This window comes from Ascaphus truei, chromosome 4 (genome assembly GCF_040206685.1).
Source record: "Ascaphus truei isolate aAscTru1 chromosome 4, aAscTru1.hap1, whole genome shotgun sequence".
Classification (NCBI taxonomy): domain Eukaryota; kingdom Metazoa; phylum Chordata; class Amphibia; order Anura; family Ascaphidae; genus Ascaphus; species Ascaphus truei.
In genome coordinates this window covers 290,813,519-290,833,694 of record NC_134486.1, presented here as the reverse complement: position 1 = coordinate 290,833,694, position 20,176 = coordinate 290,813,519, and the positions used below count along the sequence as shown (strand labels likewise).

At 42.3% G+C, this 20,176-nt stretch overlaps 1 protein-coding gene across 6 annotated transcripts in view; it reads left to right on the top strand.

The window, feature by feature from the left end:
- Positions 1 to 20,176, top strand: part of TUBE1 (tubulin epsilon 1) — a 29,373-nt gene that overhangs the window by 7,485 nt on the left and 1,712 nt on the right. For 3 of the 6 annotated variants that reach the window (XM_075597645.1, XM_075597644.1, XM_075597646.1), the window contains exons 2-10: positions 5,850 to 5,923; positions 6,781 to 6,833; positions 12,984 to 13,099; positions 13,563 to 13,684; positions 14,730 to 14,917; positions 16,000 to 16,169; positions 16,820 to 16,960; positions 17,542 to 17,682; positions 18,086 to 18,260. In XM_075597645.1, the coding sequence (XP_075453760.1) occupies positions 12,999 to 13,099; positions 13,563 to 13,684; positions 14,730 to 14,917; positions 16,000 to 16,169; positions 16,820 to 16,960; positions 17,542 to 17,682; positions 18,086 to 18,260 (1,038 nt within the window). In that variant the 5' untranslated portion in view covers positions 5,850 to 5,923; positions 6,781 to 6,833; positions 12,984 to 12,998. Of the gene's footprint in view, positions 1 to 5,849; positions 5,924 to 6,780; positions 6,834 to 10,066; positions 10,125 to 12,983; positions 13,100 to 13,562; positions 13,685 to 14,729; positions 14,918 to 15,999; positions 16,170 to 16,819; positions 16,961 to 17,541; positions 17,683 to 18,085; positions 18,261 to 20,176 lie in introns of all 6 variants that reach the window. The other 3 variants (XM_075597643.1, XM_075597647.1, XM_075597642.1) reach the window with 2 other exon arrangements.

Genomic DNA, 20,176 nt, shown 5'->3' with positions numbered 1-20,176 from the left:
GAAAATGGTGCAAACATTTGTTTCGGACAATATTGAACAAGCCCTAATGGTCTTCCCTAAACAAATCTAATACAAATGGCAAAGGTTGCCTACTGTATGTTAATTTGTAATTTTTGTGGGGGGTGGGGTTAATAAAGTTGAATTTCTTAGGGGCTTTTGAATGGGGAAATGTTTGTCAATCAAGTGTTTTCTTTATCCTTAGCCTAACTTGTCCTTATCAGAGAACCAATAAAGGTCGGAGGGGAAGAGAGAGGGCTCTTGCTGTATAAACACATAGTGACATCTGACAAAACCAGATGTAACCTGCATGACACTGGCATTAGTACAACTTAGTCGTAGGAGGGATTGCCCCTTTATTACCGATTGACAGATGTATCAGCGCAAAGTTCACACACATCACCATTTTATACTGCGTCAAAGATACGTGTGCGTGTGTGTCCCTTTCTCTATGCCTATGGGAAACCGTGTGCGATTACGCGTGCTGTTGTTACCTGTACGTTCACAGGAGGCCTCCGCTTCTGGGAGTCTGGGTTGAGCTCTTTTAGTGCAGCGCCTCCACCTACGAGGGATCCCAGCGTTGGCGGGGTGACTCCTCATAGGAACCAATACAAACAGTAATAAACGGTATCGCTCCAGAGATATATATCTTGTCTTTACTGTAACAGTATGTAACACCTTTCCCTCCCCCCCCAACCCCCCCAATCGCAGATAGGGACCATGTGGGGAAATCTACACTCGTGTTACCGGGTGTGGTGCGTTACCTGATAGGCTCACAGAAGGCCTGAACCTCCGCCACTGGGAGCCTGGGGTTACCTGATCCGTCGTCGAACACAGCGCCTCCACCTGTAAGGGTTCCCACCTGAGTGGGATGGTCCTCTTACAGGAACCACAATAATAAAACACGCACACAGTGTATGCTAATAACTGTTTACTATTGTAACTACTAATAATAACTCCGGTACCTGTATACACACACACATGGACGTGCACCGAGTGCACACCAACATAGGTATTCCCCAAAGTACCTTATGTCCAAACCCCACCCACGTGTGTTGGAGATAGCGCTATCCCTGGACGTGTTGGTGCACTCTTTATAGATACCTGCCCGGGCTCCAGCCACGGGTGCCGCTATACACTGAAGTGGATCCGCCTGATCCGACGTGATGTCCTACGCGTGGGGTGACTTCCAGCGTGGATAATATCACCGCAGCTCCGCACCGTCTTTACTTTGACGGGGATCCGTCTGCAACCGGCCGGCCGCAGTCATTGCTTGGCGGGACCTCCGAGAAGATAATCTCTATATAACTCTGGGGGGTCTGAGCCCAGACCCAGTAATCAGGCTGCGCACTACTGAGTGGCTTCTAACTTAACCAAATAGCTAAAGGGGCAGAACTCCTCAAGTAGGGCCTGTCCCTGAAGCAACCACAAACTGGGGCAATGGTAACTTATCTGAGGCCTCTGGGGGTAACTAGGCCTAGTGCCAGGGGCTACTGCTCCCTGCACACACACCCTAACTCACCCAGCTCCCACTGACACTCTTTTTAAAAACTGTCTAAACTGTCATCTCTCACAGCTTCACTGGTTGCCTAGCAACATGTAACTGCAGCCTCTCTTAACTGTCCCTATTCAAAACTGCCAGCGCAGGCTAACTTGCACTGAAAAGGCCTTAATTGCAAATGCAGCTGCCCTATTGACTAAGCCGCAGCATGTGACAATCCCCTGAGGGATACCGGGGCTATAAGTATATAACAATATCACTAATGCAGTAATACCCACACTCAGCGTGGATTTCCCCCAAAGCACTGAGGGTGCCTTGGGCACCTATACCCCGGTGTCCAGACAAGCAATCCCACCCAGATTGGTAGCGCTACCACCCTGTGATGTGTAGGTGCACGTTGGTACATTCCTGGCCACAGGCCTGACCAGGGAATAGTAAGAGGAGGATGCTGGATCAGGTCCCATGCTGCGGGGCCTCCCAACACAACTCCCCTCACACCTTATCCAGTCCGAGGTGCAATCTCCAGCCGGATGATCCTTCTGTGCGGCCACGTGCAGCCTAGTCCCAGGCCACAGTCTGCCGCTTGGACGTCCGTCCACCGACACGGTTGTTCGACTGCTATTCTAATGTGGGGAGTATCCCTATCTGGGGCCTTTCCTGCAATAATGCACTAGAAGTTGGCACCGGGCCTGCGGGGAAGTCTAGCCTAGTCCAGGGGCTTACTAGCTCCCTGGACACTACCTCTTCCCTTGCCGCCTCCATCAGACTGACTCGCGGGCTCTCCTCCCGCAGAGGATATCCTGTTACTCCTTAAGGCTGCATCCTATTGGCTTGATCAGTTGTGATGAATCCTCCCCCCGTGGATTCTGGGACTTGTAGTCCTGCTTTCATCTGTGCAGAGCCATCCAAAATGGCCACCGCGCTGGCAACCGTGCACATGCTCGCCTTTCTATAAGACGGCCGCCCCCTGCTAACTCCCCGATCGCACTGAACTCCGCAGAGCAACTACCCCACCACCGGAGGTAAGGAGGGGGGACTCGGCTACATATACAAGAAACGTGCCAATTTTTTTTTATATCTGATGCATGTTCTTCTCTATAGCAGATTACGCTCAACTCTGGTGTAGATTTTTTTTTTATGTAGAAGTAAAGAGCGAATGCATGGACAAAGGGTTTGATATATTCCATTATAAAATGAGCATTTCTTAACTGTCAACCTTCAAGGACCCAATTCTGTGAGCTTTGGGAGTTCTGGACAAAAAAATGGCATTTTAATCAATAAGTACAGATTATTATTTTTTTTTATCAGTGCAATTCCATTTAAGTTTGTAGGACTGCCGGTGCTAAAACTCAGCGAGACACTCCAAATCAGTAAGAAACACAGAAAATTAGTGAAAATAAAGATGTCTAATGCTGTCTCAACGATGCAAAACTGGACTTTGTTTTAGACACGCAACAAGAGATCACCCTAAATATTGCGTTGGTGAGAGCTTACAAGTGTGCACCCCTCCCAACTACTACTTTTGATTCAGTCTGTGGTATGGCAAGTAATGTTGGAGAAAAGTATCTTGACAAATTGGCACTGCGGGATAACGTTTAGATTTAACCTTAGCAACCTTTGTGACATACAGCAATACTTGACTATCCAGTTACGTTCATGTTGTCATGTTGTGAGGACCACGTGTGCTTGTCATGTGTGATATTTGCTGTTATAGGCCTGTAAGAGATGTGTGCAGAGGTATTTAATGGAGACTGATTCGGGTGAAATTAAATCCAGGCTTTATTGTGCCTGTTCCTTTAACAAGGCAAAACATATAAAGGCCTACTCCACTTTGGAGAAATAACTAAACCTTTACTCCAGCCCTATCTAATTGGGTAGGGGTATATATATATATATATATATATATATATATATATATTATATATATATATATACAAATAGTAGCGCTAGATAGTGAATAATATAAGTGGAGTGTGCAAGACAATATAGTTTTAAAAAAAGTTGGGGCGTCGTGACGCAGTGTGAGGAGGCGGAGCATTGATAGTGGGCTTGTTACTAGGAAGCAGCAGCGTTTTCAACACTACGTATCCACTATGGACCTCTAGCTCTGACTGAGGTCTGATACGCGGAAGCTAACACAGAAGGGATTTTATCTTCAGCGTGCCAGGAGGCATTACTATCCCACAGCAGAACCGGACAACACGTGTAAGGAACCAGTTGCGTGTCCAACAAGGTCTGCTGTCAGTACACCATATTCAATATCTGAGAAGGGACATTCTCTATTGGTGATATTTGAACTCTGACTGCTTGTGCCATACGGCTGTTCATGGACTATCTGGCAGAGATGACTTACCCTCACTGTTTGCTTCATTAACCATTGATGCCCCACTCTCCTGCCTCTGATCCTATACCTCACACTGCATGTTCACTGCTACATTTTGCAACCATATGTTTTAATTGTATGCTTTTTTAATCTCACCTGAGAGCATAGGTCCTATTGACCACTCTACCTTTCAAATCTCATTTATTTTCTCTATTACCGTATTTCCTCGATTGTAAGACGCACCATTGATTTGTCCCTTTAAAATCGAGGAAAATTACTTTTTCACTTACCATGTTTCAGGTGATCTCCCATGTCAGCGAAGGATGAAGCGGGCGGTGGCGGCGGCAGGAGAGGTCCCACGTCTGCAGATGGTTGAAGATGGACAGTGTGCAGCGGGAGTGCGGCGGCGGCAGGACAGGTCCCAAGTCTGCAGGTGAATGAAGATAAGACAGCGGGCGTGCGGTAATGACAGGATAACCTAATAGCAGGAGAGCTGAGCAGGAGCAGAGCGGCATTGGGGAACGACTGGGGAAGAGCGCACTGTAACCGGAAGTCAGACACCGGTGTTAAAGTGTGCACCTCCCCAGCCGTTCCCCTATGCCGCTCAGCTCTCCTGCTATTATGATCTACTGCCACCGCACTCCCGCTGTCGTATCTACATTCACCTGCAGACTTGGCACCTGTCCTGCCTCCGCCACACAACCGCCAGCTGTCCATCTTCAACCATCTGCAGGCGTGGGACCTCTCCTGCCGCCACCGCCCGCTTCATCCTCCGCTGACATGGGACCTCTCCTGAAACATGGTAAGTGAAAAGAGGGGATTAGTACTGTAGGCACTTTTTTCTACATTTTTTTTTAATACATGGATTCTAAGACGCACCCCGATTTCAGACATGTGAAAATCGGAAAAAAGGTGCGTCTTAGAATCAAGGAAATAGGGTACATCACGGAGCTGGCGCTTCTTCCTTTTTGTTATATATATATGTGTGTGTATGTATATGTATATATATATATGTATATATATATACACATACACATACAGTAGAGGCAACGTTTATTCTAACATTTGCCGTAAACTAGACGGGTTACATTCTGGGTATGTGCTGGGTATGTTCTGGGCTAGTTTGAGGCACGTTTAAGGCATTTCTGCATTGACTAACGACCCATAGGATTAACACAGCAGGGATCCCTGGCATTCCAATTCAGTTTGAATGGGACTGCCAGGGACCCCCGCTGTTAATCTGATAGGCCATTAATCAATGCAGAAATGCTGGGGCTAGTTTAAGGAAAGTGTAAGGCATGTATTCAGAATGTACCTGGGTGTTTCCTGGTTTTTTTGGGGAATTGCCACTGGTTTTTGTTCGAATAAGAGTTGCCTCTACTGTACACACACACACACACACACAGAAAGTCTCTTATCTGTTTCTGTTGTTCCTGTAGGGGAAGGCCTCTCTGTTCTCCTGGGTCAGCATCCTTGTGTGCTATGGCACTCTGTGTCCAGGTATAGAGGTCTTGTCCCCTTGTCTTGCTGTCAGCATATAGTCCTTCTGTGTGTATCAAGACATCATATTTTCCTCCAGTCAGCCCAGTTGTGGGCTAAGGAAATCTCTGGTCTGTCCTCCTTATGTCAGCCCAATTGTGAGCTAAGTAATCGCTCTCCTTTTTCTCACATCGGGCTTTTCTCAGAGTCCTAATCTGCCAGGTGGGGTCTGGTTGATTGCCTGTGTGCAATTAACCAGCAAGCTGCTGGATTTAGAGGCAGTTTCTCTCAAACAGTGATAAGTCCCTGTTACACGGCCCATATTCAATAAAGCTTTCGCACGTCTTCCATTAATTTGAATAGGATGTATGCCATACTAAAACTTGGCGCCATTTAGTGAATCTGGGCTATAGTTTGCAATGGTATTGATCTCAGTGTGTCCAGGTTCTGCGAGTATCCTATGTCAAAAAGTTGTTGGTATTCACGTTTAACACTTCATGTTGTACACTTGCTGCCATCCAGGTGACCCTGTTTTTGATTGTGTTGCAGTGGGACAGTGTGGGAATCAGATTGGCTGCAGGTTCTGGGACTTGGCACTGAAAGAACATGCAACGGTCAACAAGGTAAAGATGATCCCAATCCTCACACACACATTTCCCAGTGAGCTTTGCTTTATAAAGTGGTGCACGTTTTAGTAGGCAGTTTGACACTTGCATCAAGTGAAGTATTCTAGTTTTATATTTTTAATTAGAATATAGACCAAACATTTTTTTTCAGTGTGTCTTGATTTGCAGCCCTGTGTTTTGAAGTAGTTACTGTACTTTATAATCATTTGACTTGTACTCTTTCACAGTGTTAAACTAATGACATTAGTATGGCCTACCAAGCTTTCATTTGTCCCATGGTAGTATAGAGCTGTAAACTGCCCCACTTTTTCTGAATTTATTATAACTCACTCGCTATGCTTAGAAAGTCTTTAGTCCTCATTTACATCCTACCTCGTTTTTAAATGGGTGGGAAACCAGCGGCTTCCGGAGCATAGCCCCATTGATTTTAGTTCTGGGGATCCCCTGTTTCCCGACATACTTGCCTCTGTAGTTGTTGCTGATATCTCTGCTGTTTTAAAGCTCCACGCGCCACGTGGACCAATAGGATGACACAAGGAATGACGGATTGGCTTTTTATTGGCGTGTGAGACATTTAAGCCGCCATTTCAATAACCCCAACTCGCCCAGCCGGAGCTGCTACCGGCACCCTCTTCAAAGGAAAGTATCTCGGGAAGGAGGGGGTCCCTGGAACTGAAATCCCCATGGTTCTGCTCCAGAGACCCCCTGCTTCAAACCTATTTGGAAAAAAAATGTCGGTTGGAGTGGCTCTGGAAGAAAAGATGTTTGCGTTCTTAAAAGTATATATAAACGCCTTCTATACGTTATGTTCATTGAAAGATACCAATAGAAAAATATTTATTTTCCTATTCCAGAAAGGCATTTATGATGACGCGTTATGCAGCTTTTTTAGAAATGTTGATACCAGGTAAGTTTTAAGATGAATGCATAAAATCTTGTAGACACCTCTTAGCATGTGAGCGTTGAATGATATAGAGCCGAAGATCTTACAAGGCAATATATGGATGCTGGTGGGCAGGAGAATATACACTTGTTTAAGGTTACAAGTTGGCTTTTTATCCTTTCTTGGGGACTAGGGCATTTCTTCTACACTACTCACAGCTAAAAAGTCCTTTTCGCTTTTGCACATTGAAAATCTCCAATTCCGAGCAATAGAGATTAAGGAGCTTATTCTATATTTGCCGAGCAGGCCATTTCCTGCCAGGATCTCTCACTGAACTCAATGGAGAATTTTGTTTGAAAACAGCCCGACCGGCTGCTTAGTCAGATATGTAATAAGCCCATAAAACGTTTTAAAGCGATAAGCACTGCAATGCCAATTCTTGATAACTATGTTATAGGTGATGTCTTATAATTGAATAACTGATAGTATACCGCTCGCCAGATAGCAAATATTGTAGCCGGTGCAAAGGGATAGTACTGGCATAGCAAGTAGAAAGGAGGCAAAACAAAGGTCTCCCGCAGATCCCTTTTACCACTGCACAGACAGGCTAATATGTGTAATATAATAGCAAGGTTAAGTTCTCCTTGATACAAATCAGAATAGGCTGTAGGGGAGACCCTGGTAACCGCACCCAATACTAGGAGTGAACAATTACCTAAAATAGCCAAATCGGCAAAACAATAAACTTTTATTCAACATATATGCAAACAGTACAACGACGCAAGATCAGTGGGTATTAAAAACAACTAAAACTCAGGTATGGGTGTATACAGGAGGCAAAAATAATAAATATATAGTGATAATACTAGTTCTAATGTGAAACCCTCCTGATAGACTGCTCAAAATCTAAGGGAGGTGTAGGAGGGGGAAGTGTGCCTAGTAATGTCAGTATAGCTGATAATGGCAGTATCCGCCCTCCTAGATCAGAGGGGAGGGTGTGTAGAGGTATATAAATGCTCACATATAAATACTACCAGAGTGTGGTATCTCAGCGTTAATCAACCATACAGTGAAAGTGGATGCGTGTGGTAATGTACTTGTGATAGTATCGCCACCAGTACGTCATAGGCAGCCCACACCGTTAGGTACACAGCTACCAGCAGTTGTAAGTACACATCACTGCCCAACAGTACCGCTGAGATAACCTTAACCTCCGGTAAACACTCACTCCCTCCCCAGTATCAGAGCGGTCTCACCCGTAACCTCCGACGTCAACGCGATGACGTCATCCCGACGTACGTTTCGCGCTCGGGGGCTGGCGCTTTCTCAAGGTAGGAGGTACCTACTGGTTGACTGTGTCACTACTAAATACCCAACGGGCTGGGCGGGACACAGAAACTCCCCAATCACACTCAAGTCTGGTGATTGACAGCCTGGGGAGTGAATCAAACGCTCGAGGGGTTAAAGGGATAGACAGTGACTTAACCCTGAACTAGCTGTGGCCACATAAGCGGCTAAGTGCAGATAATAATGTATGGTATACAGAATATTGAAAACACGGTTTGTTGGGATCACCAGTGCAGAATACGTGGGAACACATAGATATACTGAATATGTGTACCAAGCTAATGGCTATGTGCAGGTGATATGCAGGAAATCGATTACACGAGTCGTAGTGGTCCTTATTGCCTGATACATGGGTACACTCCGATGTACTGGGTAGGCATACCTGGTTTGTAGCATATCAGGTAGTCATGCTCATACAGTGTTCCATGCATGGTACCCTGGGGCCAATCTCCAAGTGCATAATGAGAGTGGCAAGGACAATGGTATCACTAGCAAGATACAAGGTTATATACAGAACCTCAGATGATGGTAATGGATGAATATAGAGGTGTAGGACTGTACTAACCTATGGTGTCCGCCCCGTAGGTCAAAACGGACGCTAAAATTAGTTGTATACCCGGATCCCCCTCCGATGCATTAGGTTGGTGCAGATGAATGGTGTTAATAATCAAAGGAAGGATTTATAAATAAACCCCTCATTGAGGCCGATAGGGCTGAGTGTATTAAGTGTGTAGATCCATTTACACTCAGTCTGCAACCAAATCCTGTCCCAGTCGCCCTTGCGTTGGCCCCAAGGAATATGCTGGATACCAATAAAAATGAATTGGTCGCTGTTGCCATTGTGTTCATTGGTTACGTGGCGTGCCACAGGAGTGTCCGCGGCATTACGGATGGAGCCCAAGTGCTCAAGTATTCTCTTTTTAAACTGTCTAAAGGTTGTGCCTACATATAGCTTGCCACAAGCGCAAACTATCAAGTAATGCAATTAATGAATTCATTAATTTCAAATGTCCGCTGTTTGTGAGAGTCCATAAAGTCAGTTCTTTTAGGTACATATCTGCAGGCCCTGCATCTGCCACATGCATATGAGCCCGTGGGTTTCTTATCGAGCCAGATAGTGTGTGGTTTTGCTTGATAGTGGCTCTTAACCAGGATATCCCTTAGATTAAGGATTTTGAGCAGTCTATCAGGAGGGTTTCACATTAGAACTAGTATTATCACTATATATTATTTTTGCCTCCTGTATACACCCATACCTGAGTTTTAGTTATTTTTAATACCCACTGATCTTGCGTCGTTGTACTGTTTGCATATATGTTGAATAAAAGTTTATTGTTTTGCCGATTTGGCTATTTTAGGTAATTGTTCACTCCTAGTATTGGGTGCGGTTACCAGGGTCTCCCCTACAGCCTATTCTGATTTGTATCAAGGAGCACTTAACCTTGCTATTATATTACACATATTAGCCTGTCTGTGCAGTGGTAAAGGGATCTGCGGGAGACCTTTGTTTTGCCTCCTTTCTACTTGCGATGTCTTATAATTGTCTTGTTAATTGTGCCAGGCTTTATTTTAACAGTGATGTCTTAGTTTATCTCGATCCTTCTCTGTGTATAATCCTTGCTTATTATTGCCATTTTGGTGTGTTTCTTCTTTCTCTGGGTTTTCGTGTCCGTTTCACCCATTCGCTCTGTGTTAATTTTCTTCTCTCTGCCATCTCTGAATACAGTACTGTATGTGTATATCTTTAAAGATGACATGTCTGTCTAAACTGATGAGGACTGTTGGTATACGGGAGTTGTATCATTTTACAGCATATACAGTATGAGTCTGTATTCATTAGCCACAGTGAAACTTTTTCTTACCTATATAGTATCACAAAGTGTTTTTCCTCCCATCGCTTGTATTTTTAGAGCCGGGGCTGGTGGAGCAGATGTTCACACAGAGAAAATTTGCTCCCTTAAAGCACGAGTAAGACAAATGATTCTGATTACACTCCAGAGTGATGATACAAACAGTCCCGTTTCTTTGTAATATTACACTTCAGAAGCTGTGGTTGTCTTATTTGGTGCCATTGTAATAGTCTTACAGGTGAAAAGGATTTTCACGGACACAAAAATGAGCATCATGTTTATACTTAAGAAAACTAATGGGTATAGTAAGGTTTGTATCCTGTATCCGTCAAACACAAGAAGCAACATGTATGCCCTTAGACCTGCATAAATCGCACATTAAAGACGAAATCTGTGTTACTTTTTTTTTTAATACCTGATCCACAGAGCTCAACCGCTGTTTTACCTCCGGTGTCAGCTGCTGGGGCATCGTGGGGCTGCCTGTGGGGATTGGGGGGGAGGGGATCAGTGCGGCTGCTGGGCGAAGTGCAAGGGGAATGCTGGGGATGTACTGTGGCTGCGGGGGACGTGTGTAGCTGCCGGCGCCTCAATCCACCTCTTCCCTCCCGATCCGACATTGGACAGCAAGTGGTAAACAATTTTGTCGGATATATTCCGACATTGGACTGGAAAGGGTTAAAGAGACAGTATGTCTGTGTGTCTGTCTGTGTGTTTATAGGGGGGGGGCATTAAAAACGGAACAGGAGGGGTTAAATACCTGAGGCTTTTCTTGGCTCTCTGACAGCACAGTGGGTGTTAGGACTAGACTGCCAGAGATCTCCCTGAACAGAGAGCGTTAGAGCGGCGCGTCGCCATGGGTACCTGCATCAAATGACGCCGTAAGGTCACGTGACATCGAGTTGCCATGACAACATGACGTCATAGGACCCCACAGCGTCACTTGACGCCGGAGCCGAGGGGGGGGGGGAAGGGGCACGCAGGCAGCAAGCTCTCTGCCGTCGTAGTAGGCAAAAAGAGCACAGCCTGATGACATCCAGAGTAGGAAGAGAATGAGAAAAAATCCCAGGCACACTCCAAAATAAACAGATCAATTTAATTTCAAGCTAAGGCCATAACAAGGGTTTCATGAACGCACCTACGCGTTTCATGCAAAAAGCACTTTATCAAGGTATCAATTGCTCAACAGCAAGCTCTCTGCCACCTAGCACATGGCAAGCCCATGTCATCCCAGCAAGGCACAGGAGAGGCTAGAAAACGGCATGGTAGGAGATTTGCATATTATTGGGAGCCACGCTCGCATCGCATTATAAGCGGATTTGCGTTGTAACGGATCGCGCTATGACGGGGCTGAGCTGTATCCGGGTTTAACTTTATGGGTTTTAGGGTAACGGGTTAAGCTTTTTAAGGGAAGGGGTCTGATTTAGGGGTTTTAAGGGAAGGAGTCCGATTAGGGGGTTTAGGGTAAGGTGTCATGGTTAGGTGTTTTAGTGGAAGGGATTAAGCATGGCGGTTTTGGGGTAAAAAGTAAGGTTAGGGCTTACCATTGGTTTGCCCAATGAGGGTGAATCACGTCCCCCCCTTGACACGCCTCCCTGTCGCGTCTACCCAGGCCACAAATCACTGCAGCTTAAACACGGGTGACGTCACGTGCACTGTCGCAAGCGCGCGCTCACCATGGACCCAGCCTAAGTGTCCTGGACCGTCGGATGGTGGTGTCCTTCCAACTGCCTGACAAAGCTATGGAGCCTAATTTAGGACTTGGTGTAGAAAAAATGTAGTGGGTATTTTTATGCTAAATAATAAAATAGTACAGTTTTGTAGTAAATTAAATCTACCCACACAATGCTCTTTTAACAGTAATAAGTGGTCATTCTGTCTCAGAATACAGTAGTTTATGATTGCAGATGTCTGTTTATTGGTATGATGAGTACTGTAAGTTTATTTATCGGTAATATAGAGTAGATAGTGAGTCGTATATCAGGAGAATCTTTTGACTTCTTTTTTTTTTTTTCTGTCAGTACAACAGAAAATAAGCGCTTAATTTATGAAATCAGATGCTGTAAGTTTCTCCTCCAATTATGCTTTAATGTATGTGTACATGCAGTGGTCGACAAATCAGCAAAAAATCTACTCGCCACCTAGTACCACACGTGTGCTGCTTGGGCCAATAGGAGCTCGCCACGATGTTAAATCCACTCGCCCGGGGCGAGCAAATGTATAGGTTTGTCGAACACTGTGTATATGTATACACATTCACACGCACTTGCAGTGGTTAACTGGCCTGGTTGCACTAGTGGAGCATATACAATATACAACTGTAGAATTCAAGGAGCTCACAAGCTCTTGATTAAAGTGACAAAATATTTGTTTTCTTATAACAAGTCGACATTTTGGCAAGGGTGGGGGGACCTTTCTCAAGATGTGTAAATGTGTACAGTATACAGTAGCTATAGTCACTGCACTAATTATATATCATTTGTCACATTGGAACTGTTTAAGACATGTTTGCTTGATCACCTATAAACCCCAAATTCCACAGTGCACATAAACCAAATGTGTAAAAACAATAGAGAAGATTTAGCATTGATGTGTTTTTTTTTTTTATTACTGCAATTGCAGTATTTTTCTTAACAAGGGGCTCCATTCAATTTACTTTGACCTTAGTGGGACCTGTACTGTAGTGCTGCCTTTATTCCTTCTTTTTTTTTTTTACATAAGACATTTGAAGTGCCTTTTCTTTCTCTGATACATTGCAGAACCTGCAATCAAGTCTCTCAGCCGCAAAAATGGGGAAAACAAATTGCTTTAACACAGAAATAATAACTCCCATGGTTTTCAATGGGATGTTTTGCCTTGATAAATCTGGTGCTACTTTTTGCCTCAGCCACGAGACAGACAGGCTCTATTCTGTATAACTTTGTTGCTATTCCCTGTTTCTCTGGGAAATAAATGATTAAATGTCACTGTTGTTTGTTAGGCTGTCTTGATAGATATGGAAGAAGGCGTAGTAAATGAAATCCTGAAAGGGCCTCTCCGAGACTTATTTGATAACAAGCAGCTCATTACTGACGTATCAGGCTCAGGAAACAACTGGTAAGAATGAAGCCCTCTTCCTCAATTGGTACTGCAAATAAAATGACATTTGGTACAGTCTAGAAGACTTAATAAATATATATATGCGCTCTGGTATTCCTCGTTATAACGTGTAAGAGAAGATTTAGGGAGTAGGAGTGCTATTGTGATATAAACACTAGTGCTGAAAGAAACCTGTAATACGGCTATGTGCACGTGTTGCTGATTATACAAGACAGATTTAATTTTGTAAGCCAACACAGTCAAAATAAACCTGGTACAAATACGTACAATATAACTGAATGGAGAAGCTTAACACAGAAAGGACAGTGAACAATTGTGAAACACATCTGAAGAAGAGATCACTTTCTGACATAAAAAAATAAATAATATGCCATGTATATTTTTCGTACATGACCATTAGCTATATCAGTAGCAAGGAAATGCCATTAATATGACTATTGAAGTCTGTGTGTGTCTCCAGGGCAGTTGGCCACAAGCTGTATGGCTCTCAGTACCGTGAACAAATCGTGGAAAACCTAAGAAGAACAGCCGAACACTGTGATTGTCTGCAGTGTTTCTTTGTGATTCACTCAATGGGAGGAGGTAAGAGATCAATATGTTTCTGTGATTTAAGTTCAAGAGGCACATTGTGATATATTATATCATATTCTACAAAGGGTTGCCCAGCCAACCATGTTCTCAGAAACAATGTTTATAAGTATGTTTAAACAGCCTAAAGAGTGGTCATCACTGTCATTCTAGTCTCAATTTTCTGTCAAACTGCTTTAGATTTCTTCATTATTCGTATTTATCTGTTTTCTACTAAGAAGTTTTGGGCACCTCTCTATAAAAAGATGTTATGAAACTCATAAAAATAGTGCAGGGAAAAGACACCACATTACGGTAGTAAAGGTAATGGAGGGTTTAATTTATGAGGAAAGACTATCCAGACAAAAAGGTGTCTAAAGGGGTATATGGTTACTATTTACAAACACATTCAAGGTCAATATAAGGAAACTTCTGGGGAACATTTCATCTCAGGGGCAGCACCAATGACCGAGAATCATCACTTGAGATTGGGGAAAGGCGATTTCACCAGCAGCACAGGAAAGGGTTCTTTGCAGTAAGAATGTGTAAAATGGGAAATTCGCTACAGATGCAGACTGAGATGGCAGATACAATAGATCATTTTAAGAAGGGGTTAGACATTATTTTTTTTTAAAGGAAAGGTATAAAGCAATTGTACCAAATAAGTTAAGTATAAGAAGGATGTTGATGCAGGAAGAAATCTGATAGCAATTACTGGAGTGAAAAGGGGATTTTCCCTCTTACGAGATATTAATTGACAAATGTTTCAATGGGTGTTCCTTTGGATTAATGTAACTATATAAATATAGGATGAGTATCTCACCCAATTAGAATTTAACAAAGGTTGAACTCCATTGATATGTCTTTTTTTCAATCCCGTCTACTATGTTACTAGTGTATGTTACACCTTCCAGAGAACGAGAGCTCTATCCAATCTACTGCTAACAAAGGCAAATGTACAAAATAAACCAAACGATTTATATTGGTTTTGTTTTTAGCAAAAGCACCACTTACATATAGTCCGACATTTTATGTTAAATCCGTTGTCTCTCACTCCCAGGGACAGGCTCTGGTTTAGGTACTTTTGTGCTGAATGTTCTTGAGGACGAATTCCCTGAGGTCTACAGAATCGTCGCCTCGGTATATCCATCTGCAGAGGATGACGTCGTCATATCTCCATACAACAGCGTCTTAGCCATGAGAGAACTTACTGAACATGCCGACTGCGTCCTGCCTATAGAAAACCAGGTAAGGACTTATGAGTAATATCTCTATTTTTAGACACTCAGAAATTAGTGATTCAAATTTTAGGCAAGTCTTTGCACTCACTAGTTCAATTACATTATTACCATGTACTTGCTACAAAAACCTTTACATACGCCCCTGGATCCTAAATATTTCCAAAATAGGGGGGGGGGGTGGAGCTGATGAACTAGATTGGACTTAGTTAATCCTCTCCTGAATATATTAATGCCTCTATAAGTAGCTCCATGGCTGCAAATTAACACCTCATACATAAACCTTGGCCCCTGCAGACGCACTTACCAGAACGCCCTCCTACTGTCTGTATGTTCTTCCTACCAACCAATTAGATTGTAAGCTCTTCGGAGCAGGGGCTCCTTTTCCTAAATGTTACTTTTATGTCTGAAGCACTTATTCCCTTTGTGTTATTTATATTATTTGTTATTTATATGATTGTCACATATATTACTGCTGTGAAGCGCTATGTACATTAATGGCGCTATATAAATAAAGACATACATACATAAGTGCTATAGCAGTTGGAAAATCTATAGCCGTGACCTTCATCGCATCCATTAGAGATTAACTTAATAAATCAAGATAACGAATTACTCCTTTAATCTTTTATCTTAAACATCTAGAGCTCCCTACACTAAAAAGGAAAGTAATAGTCCTTTTCACAGCAGATCCATGTTTCTGATTAAGTATTCATTATATCCACTTCTATTTCTTCCCTTAGCAATGCTTCCCCCATTACTTTCCCTTTTACTGGTTACATTTTTGTTACATTTATTTTGAATATATCATTATTCTCTCTTTCTCTACTGAAAGTGACAACTTAAAAGGAAGGTCTTGATTGCAATATTATGTTATTATTTATACCACGGATCATTGTCCGTATTGTAACATGACTGGGTTTGTAACATTAGTTCCAACATGACCACAAAACAAAGAGGACCGCATCACATAGCAGAGCGGCAATGAGGTTGCCTAACTTTAGGAACATTCAAACATGACCATCAAAGGATTTACATGGACTTATGCATCATTACTTCTTATGGTCTTAAATGTTATGTATATCTCTTAAGTCATTAGTCGACATCGTGAACAAAATCGATCAGATGGCATATTCAGGAAAGCTAGGAAGTGTGAAGAGAAACAGTCTTGTGACGTCCAACAAAGGTGGTGTCAAAGAGAGTGAGAAACCATTTGATGCCATGAACAACATTGTTGCTAACCTTCTCCTAAATTTGACCAGGTAATTTGCGCCAAGCAGGTGCACGTAAATTAGTTAAAATACAGTGTTTACTTTAATTTAAATAAGTAACAAGAAGACTGCAGTCTCATTTACAGTAGTAAACATTTTTCTTTTACCCAGGATTGAAGCAGAGGGCCTCCGGAGCTGAACTCTATTAATTTCAGCTCTGGGGACCCCATGCTTCTGGAGATGCTTACCCTCTGTAGGGGGTGCCGTTAGCCACTCTGGCTGGGCTTAAACGTTTAAAGCTCCCTCGTCACACGGGCCAATAGGAAGCAGAACCTGACTAAATCACTGCTTCCTATTGGCCGGCAAGGAGCGAGAGCTTTGAAACGTTGCCATAATGTGAACCATGGCAGCCTGACGAAGCTGCTACCGGCACCCCCTACGGAGGTTAGTATCTCCGGAAGCAGGGGGTCCCCTATGCTGAAATTAATGGGGTTCAGCTCGGAGACCCCCTGCTTCAATCCTGGGTATTTTTTCATTTATTTTTAAAATGGTTAAAAAAAAAAAAAAAGAGAGAGAGTTTGGATTACTGTTTTAAAACTCTGTAAAATGCAAGTACTGTATTTACCCTATTGCATTATCCTTTAAGTATCACAATCAGTGGAATAATGATGTGATTAAATGGTATTCTTTTAATCGTTTAGTTCTTCCAGATTTGAAGGTTCACTTAACATGGATCTGAGTGAAATCAGCATGAATTTAGTACCCTTTCCTCATCTCCACTACCTGACATCAAGCCTGACTCCTCTCTATACACTGGCTGATGTGAACGTGCCTACACGAAGGTATGGTATATTTGTTTTTGTTTTTAAGCATTAGCTGCAATAAAGAAAACATCTGCAATTACCCTCTTGGTAATTAAAGATTACTACATACAGTACTGTACTCTTCCAACACTAGGGAATAATCTATTGCAATCCCTATGGCAAAGAGTATACACTGCAGTGAGAACAGTTTTCATGTCAATTACCTTTAATTTTTAGTTCTTTATAGTCTTGCTCTATGAACAAGGCTGTTTAAAGGCCATATTACAAGCTGGAAAAGCTCTGCGAAAAAATTATATTCTGCGGTTTTAAATCAATACTGGACATTACATCTATAGCAATATGAAGTATTTTCTACAGAGAATACCCAAGCGCTTACTGGTGAAAAGCACTAAATCCTTACAACCCTTTTTAAAAATGTGCCTGTTGCAGTAGGTACCAGACAACATGAACCAGGCAGCCATGTGAAAGTATTACAGTATTCATTAAGGTCTATTTTCTGGAAGGAGAACGAGTTTTTATATTGTATGTGGATACAATACCTTTCCAGAAGCAGCCACCCCGAACTGCAAGAGAATGACATGTCTTTGTCTTTATTACAGGTTGGATCAGATGTTCTCTGATGCTTTCAGCAAAGACCATCAGTTGATTCGTGCTGACCCAAAGCACAGTCTGTACCTTGCGTGTGCACTGATGGTGCGAGGAAATGTTCAAATGTCAGACCTTCGCAGAAATATTGAAAGGTTTCAATACTGGTTTTGTGGGTTATGAGCACACCACAAAATGATATTCACCAATCATGTCAGCAGTTCCTTAGATTTCATTAGACGGTTTATTGCTTGAGAACACTTCAGTGTGTGTGTGTGTGTGTGTGTGTGTGTGTGTGTGTGTGTGTGTGTGTCAGTGTCAGATATTTGTATTTCCCATGTCACTGAATTTGGTTCTAAATGTCTCCTAAAACTTGGAGGGGGGAGGGGGATAGCCGTTGTAACAAATAATTTATATTCTATATCTTTGCAAACAAATGCACTTTTCCCCTGGTAAAAATTTTTAAGATACAGTATGTATTTGTAACACATTAATTATATAATGCACTGTTGTAATTTAACTATGCATTGCAGTTACACTTTTTTCATTTTGTTTTAGGTTAAAACCTTCTCTGCAGTTTGTCTCCTGGAATCAAGAGGGATGGAAGACAAGTCTCTGCTCAGTCCCACCTGTTGGCCATTCCCACTCACTCCTGGCATTAGCAAACAACACCTGTGTGAAGCCTACATTTATAGAGCTCAGAGACAGATTTAATAAGATCTACAAGAAGAAGGTATGTAGATTAATCTGTGTATTTGGTAGCCTGACAGTCTTGAAAAAGCGTTCACGCGAAATGATCGTTGACGGGGGCTCTCACATACATGGCAATAGTTACCCAGAAAGCTGCAAAGACAGAATTTAAGGTTGCGATTTTTTGAGGACAGTGGTTCCAAACGCCACATATATAGCCAGTAAATAAGCTTTAGTTCCTCTGTGAATATAGCACAGCACTGCGCCTGATTACCAATGGTATGTTTCCTTTCAGACCATAAACAGACGCTTAGTAACTATTTTGCCTTAGCGCCCTTTAAGAGGCAATACCGGTTTAATTATAACCATAAGATATACACATTATGGCTGAGTGCTTATAAGAACTATATTGAGCACTAAATACTCATTCAATACAACTTCTACATTGCGTATTGGCAAAGGGCTAAGCAGCATTAATATGCTACTGAACCTGTTATTCTGAGGCTATATTTCTATGTTACTCAGCGCATCACCTGTAACGTTAACATATTACTTTGTTTCTGAGGCTTTACATTTATGTCTGCTCAGCATATTCTCTGAGCTGAGGGGATACAACAAAAAACAGACAAAGATGCCCAAAGCTACTTCCAATGTGACAAAAACACACAGTGCAATACCTACATATTCTCTTGAAAAAAGGGTCATTTAGTTTAACCCTTTGGCCACGCCCACTAGCACTCCTTTTGACACTTATATACAGTGTTCGACAAACCTATACATTTGCTCGCCCCGGGCGAGTGGATTTAACATCGTGGCGAGCTCCTATTGGCCCAAGCAGCACACGTTTGGTACTAGGTGGCGAGTAGATTTTTTTGTTCGGCGAGTAGATTTTTTGGTGATTTGTTGACCACTGCTTATATACATATATATAGTATGTGGTAATGTTAGGGATTTCTCAGAGCTTGTTGGGTTTCTGTGTGTTTATCACCTGATAGGGGCCCACATCTGAAAGCAATTACTTGCCAAATCACTAACTTTGTAGACAACATGAATCACACCAAAAGATACGTCTGTTGCTATCTAGTCAACCTATGTTATCACTGATATGGATACGGACAAAGTGTCTCTTCTGGTGGGGAAAATACACATGAATCCCAAAAGAAAGAGGGCACCACCCAAGAACCCTATCAGTAATCTGCCAATCTGAATATCGTTGTTCTAAAGACATTAATTTATTTAGTGTAACAATGTAATATATACTAACAACTGTCCTTAGATACTGGAATATCTTTTCTCTTAGAAAATTGGCAGATACATATATATCAGCAGCCTTTCTTTCAATTAAGGGTACTAAGTTTAATTTGATTTAATGCTAGCCAAAATAGAAATTAAGATAACCAAAACCAATACTTAGGGTCTGAGTATATCTATCATCTACTTTTGATTTTAACTTATTGGTAATTACCCAAGAGTGACTCTTTGTGAGTCTTTTTTTAACTAATTGTGTCTTCTGAAGGACATTAGTAAGCCCAGAGGTATATTAGTTCATGAATTAAGGAAACAGGCTACTATATTCAAGGCATTATGAAGATTTTGGTACATGCTGGGATGCTGCAGTTAAGCACTTGTGCCCAGAAATATTGCTATTTAGTTTTTGAGGAAACATTTGCAGACTAGAATGATTGCATTATGTTTTACATGCAAAATCACTGCAGTGCCAAACATTGCAAATGTGTGTGTAAAATAGCTTTTTAATCTGGTACGTGCCAGGTTTATCTAACATGTGCATTTCAGATGACTATACCCAGTAACTCAATAGTACATGTCTCGTGTGCTTTTGCTAGATAGAACAGCATGTAATAATTGTTGATTATTATCCAATACCAATCTATTTCATATATAACATACTAATAAACGAGCTAAGCAGTTACAGTACTTGGTTTTAGTTGGGTATCTCAT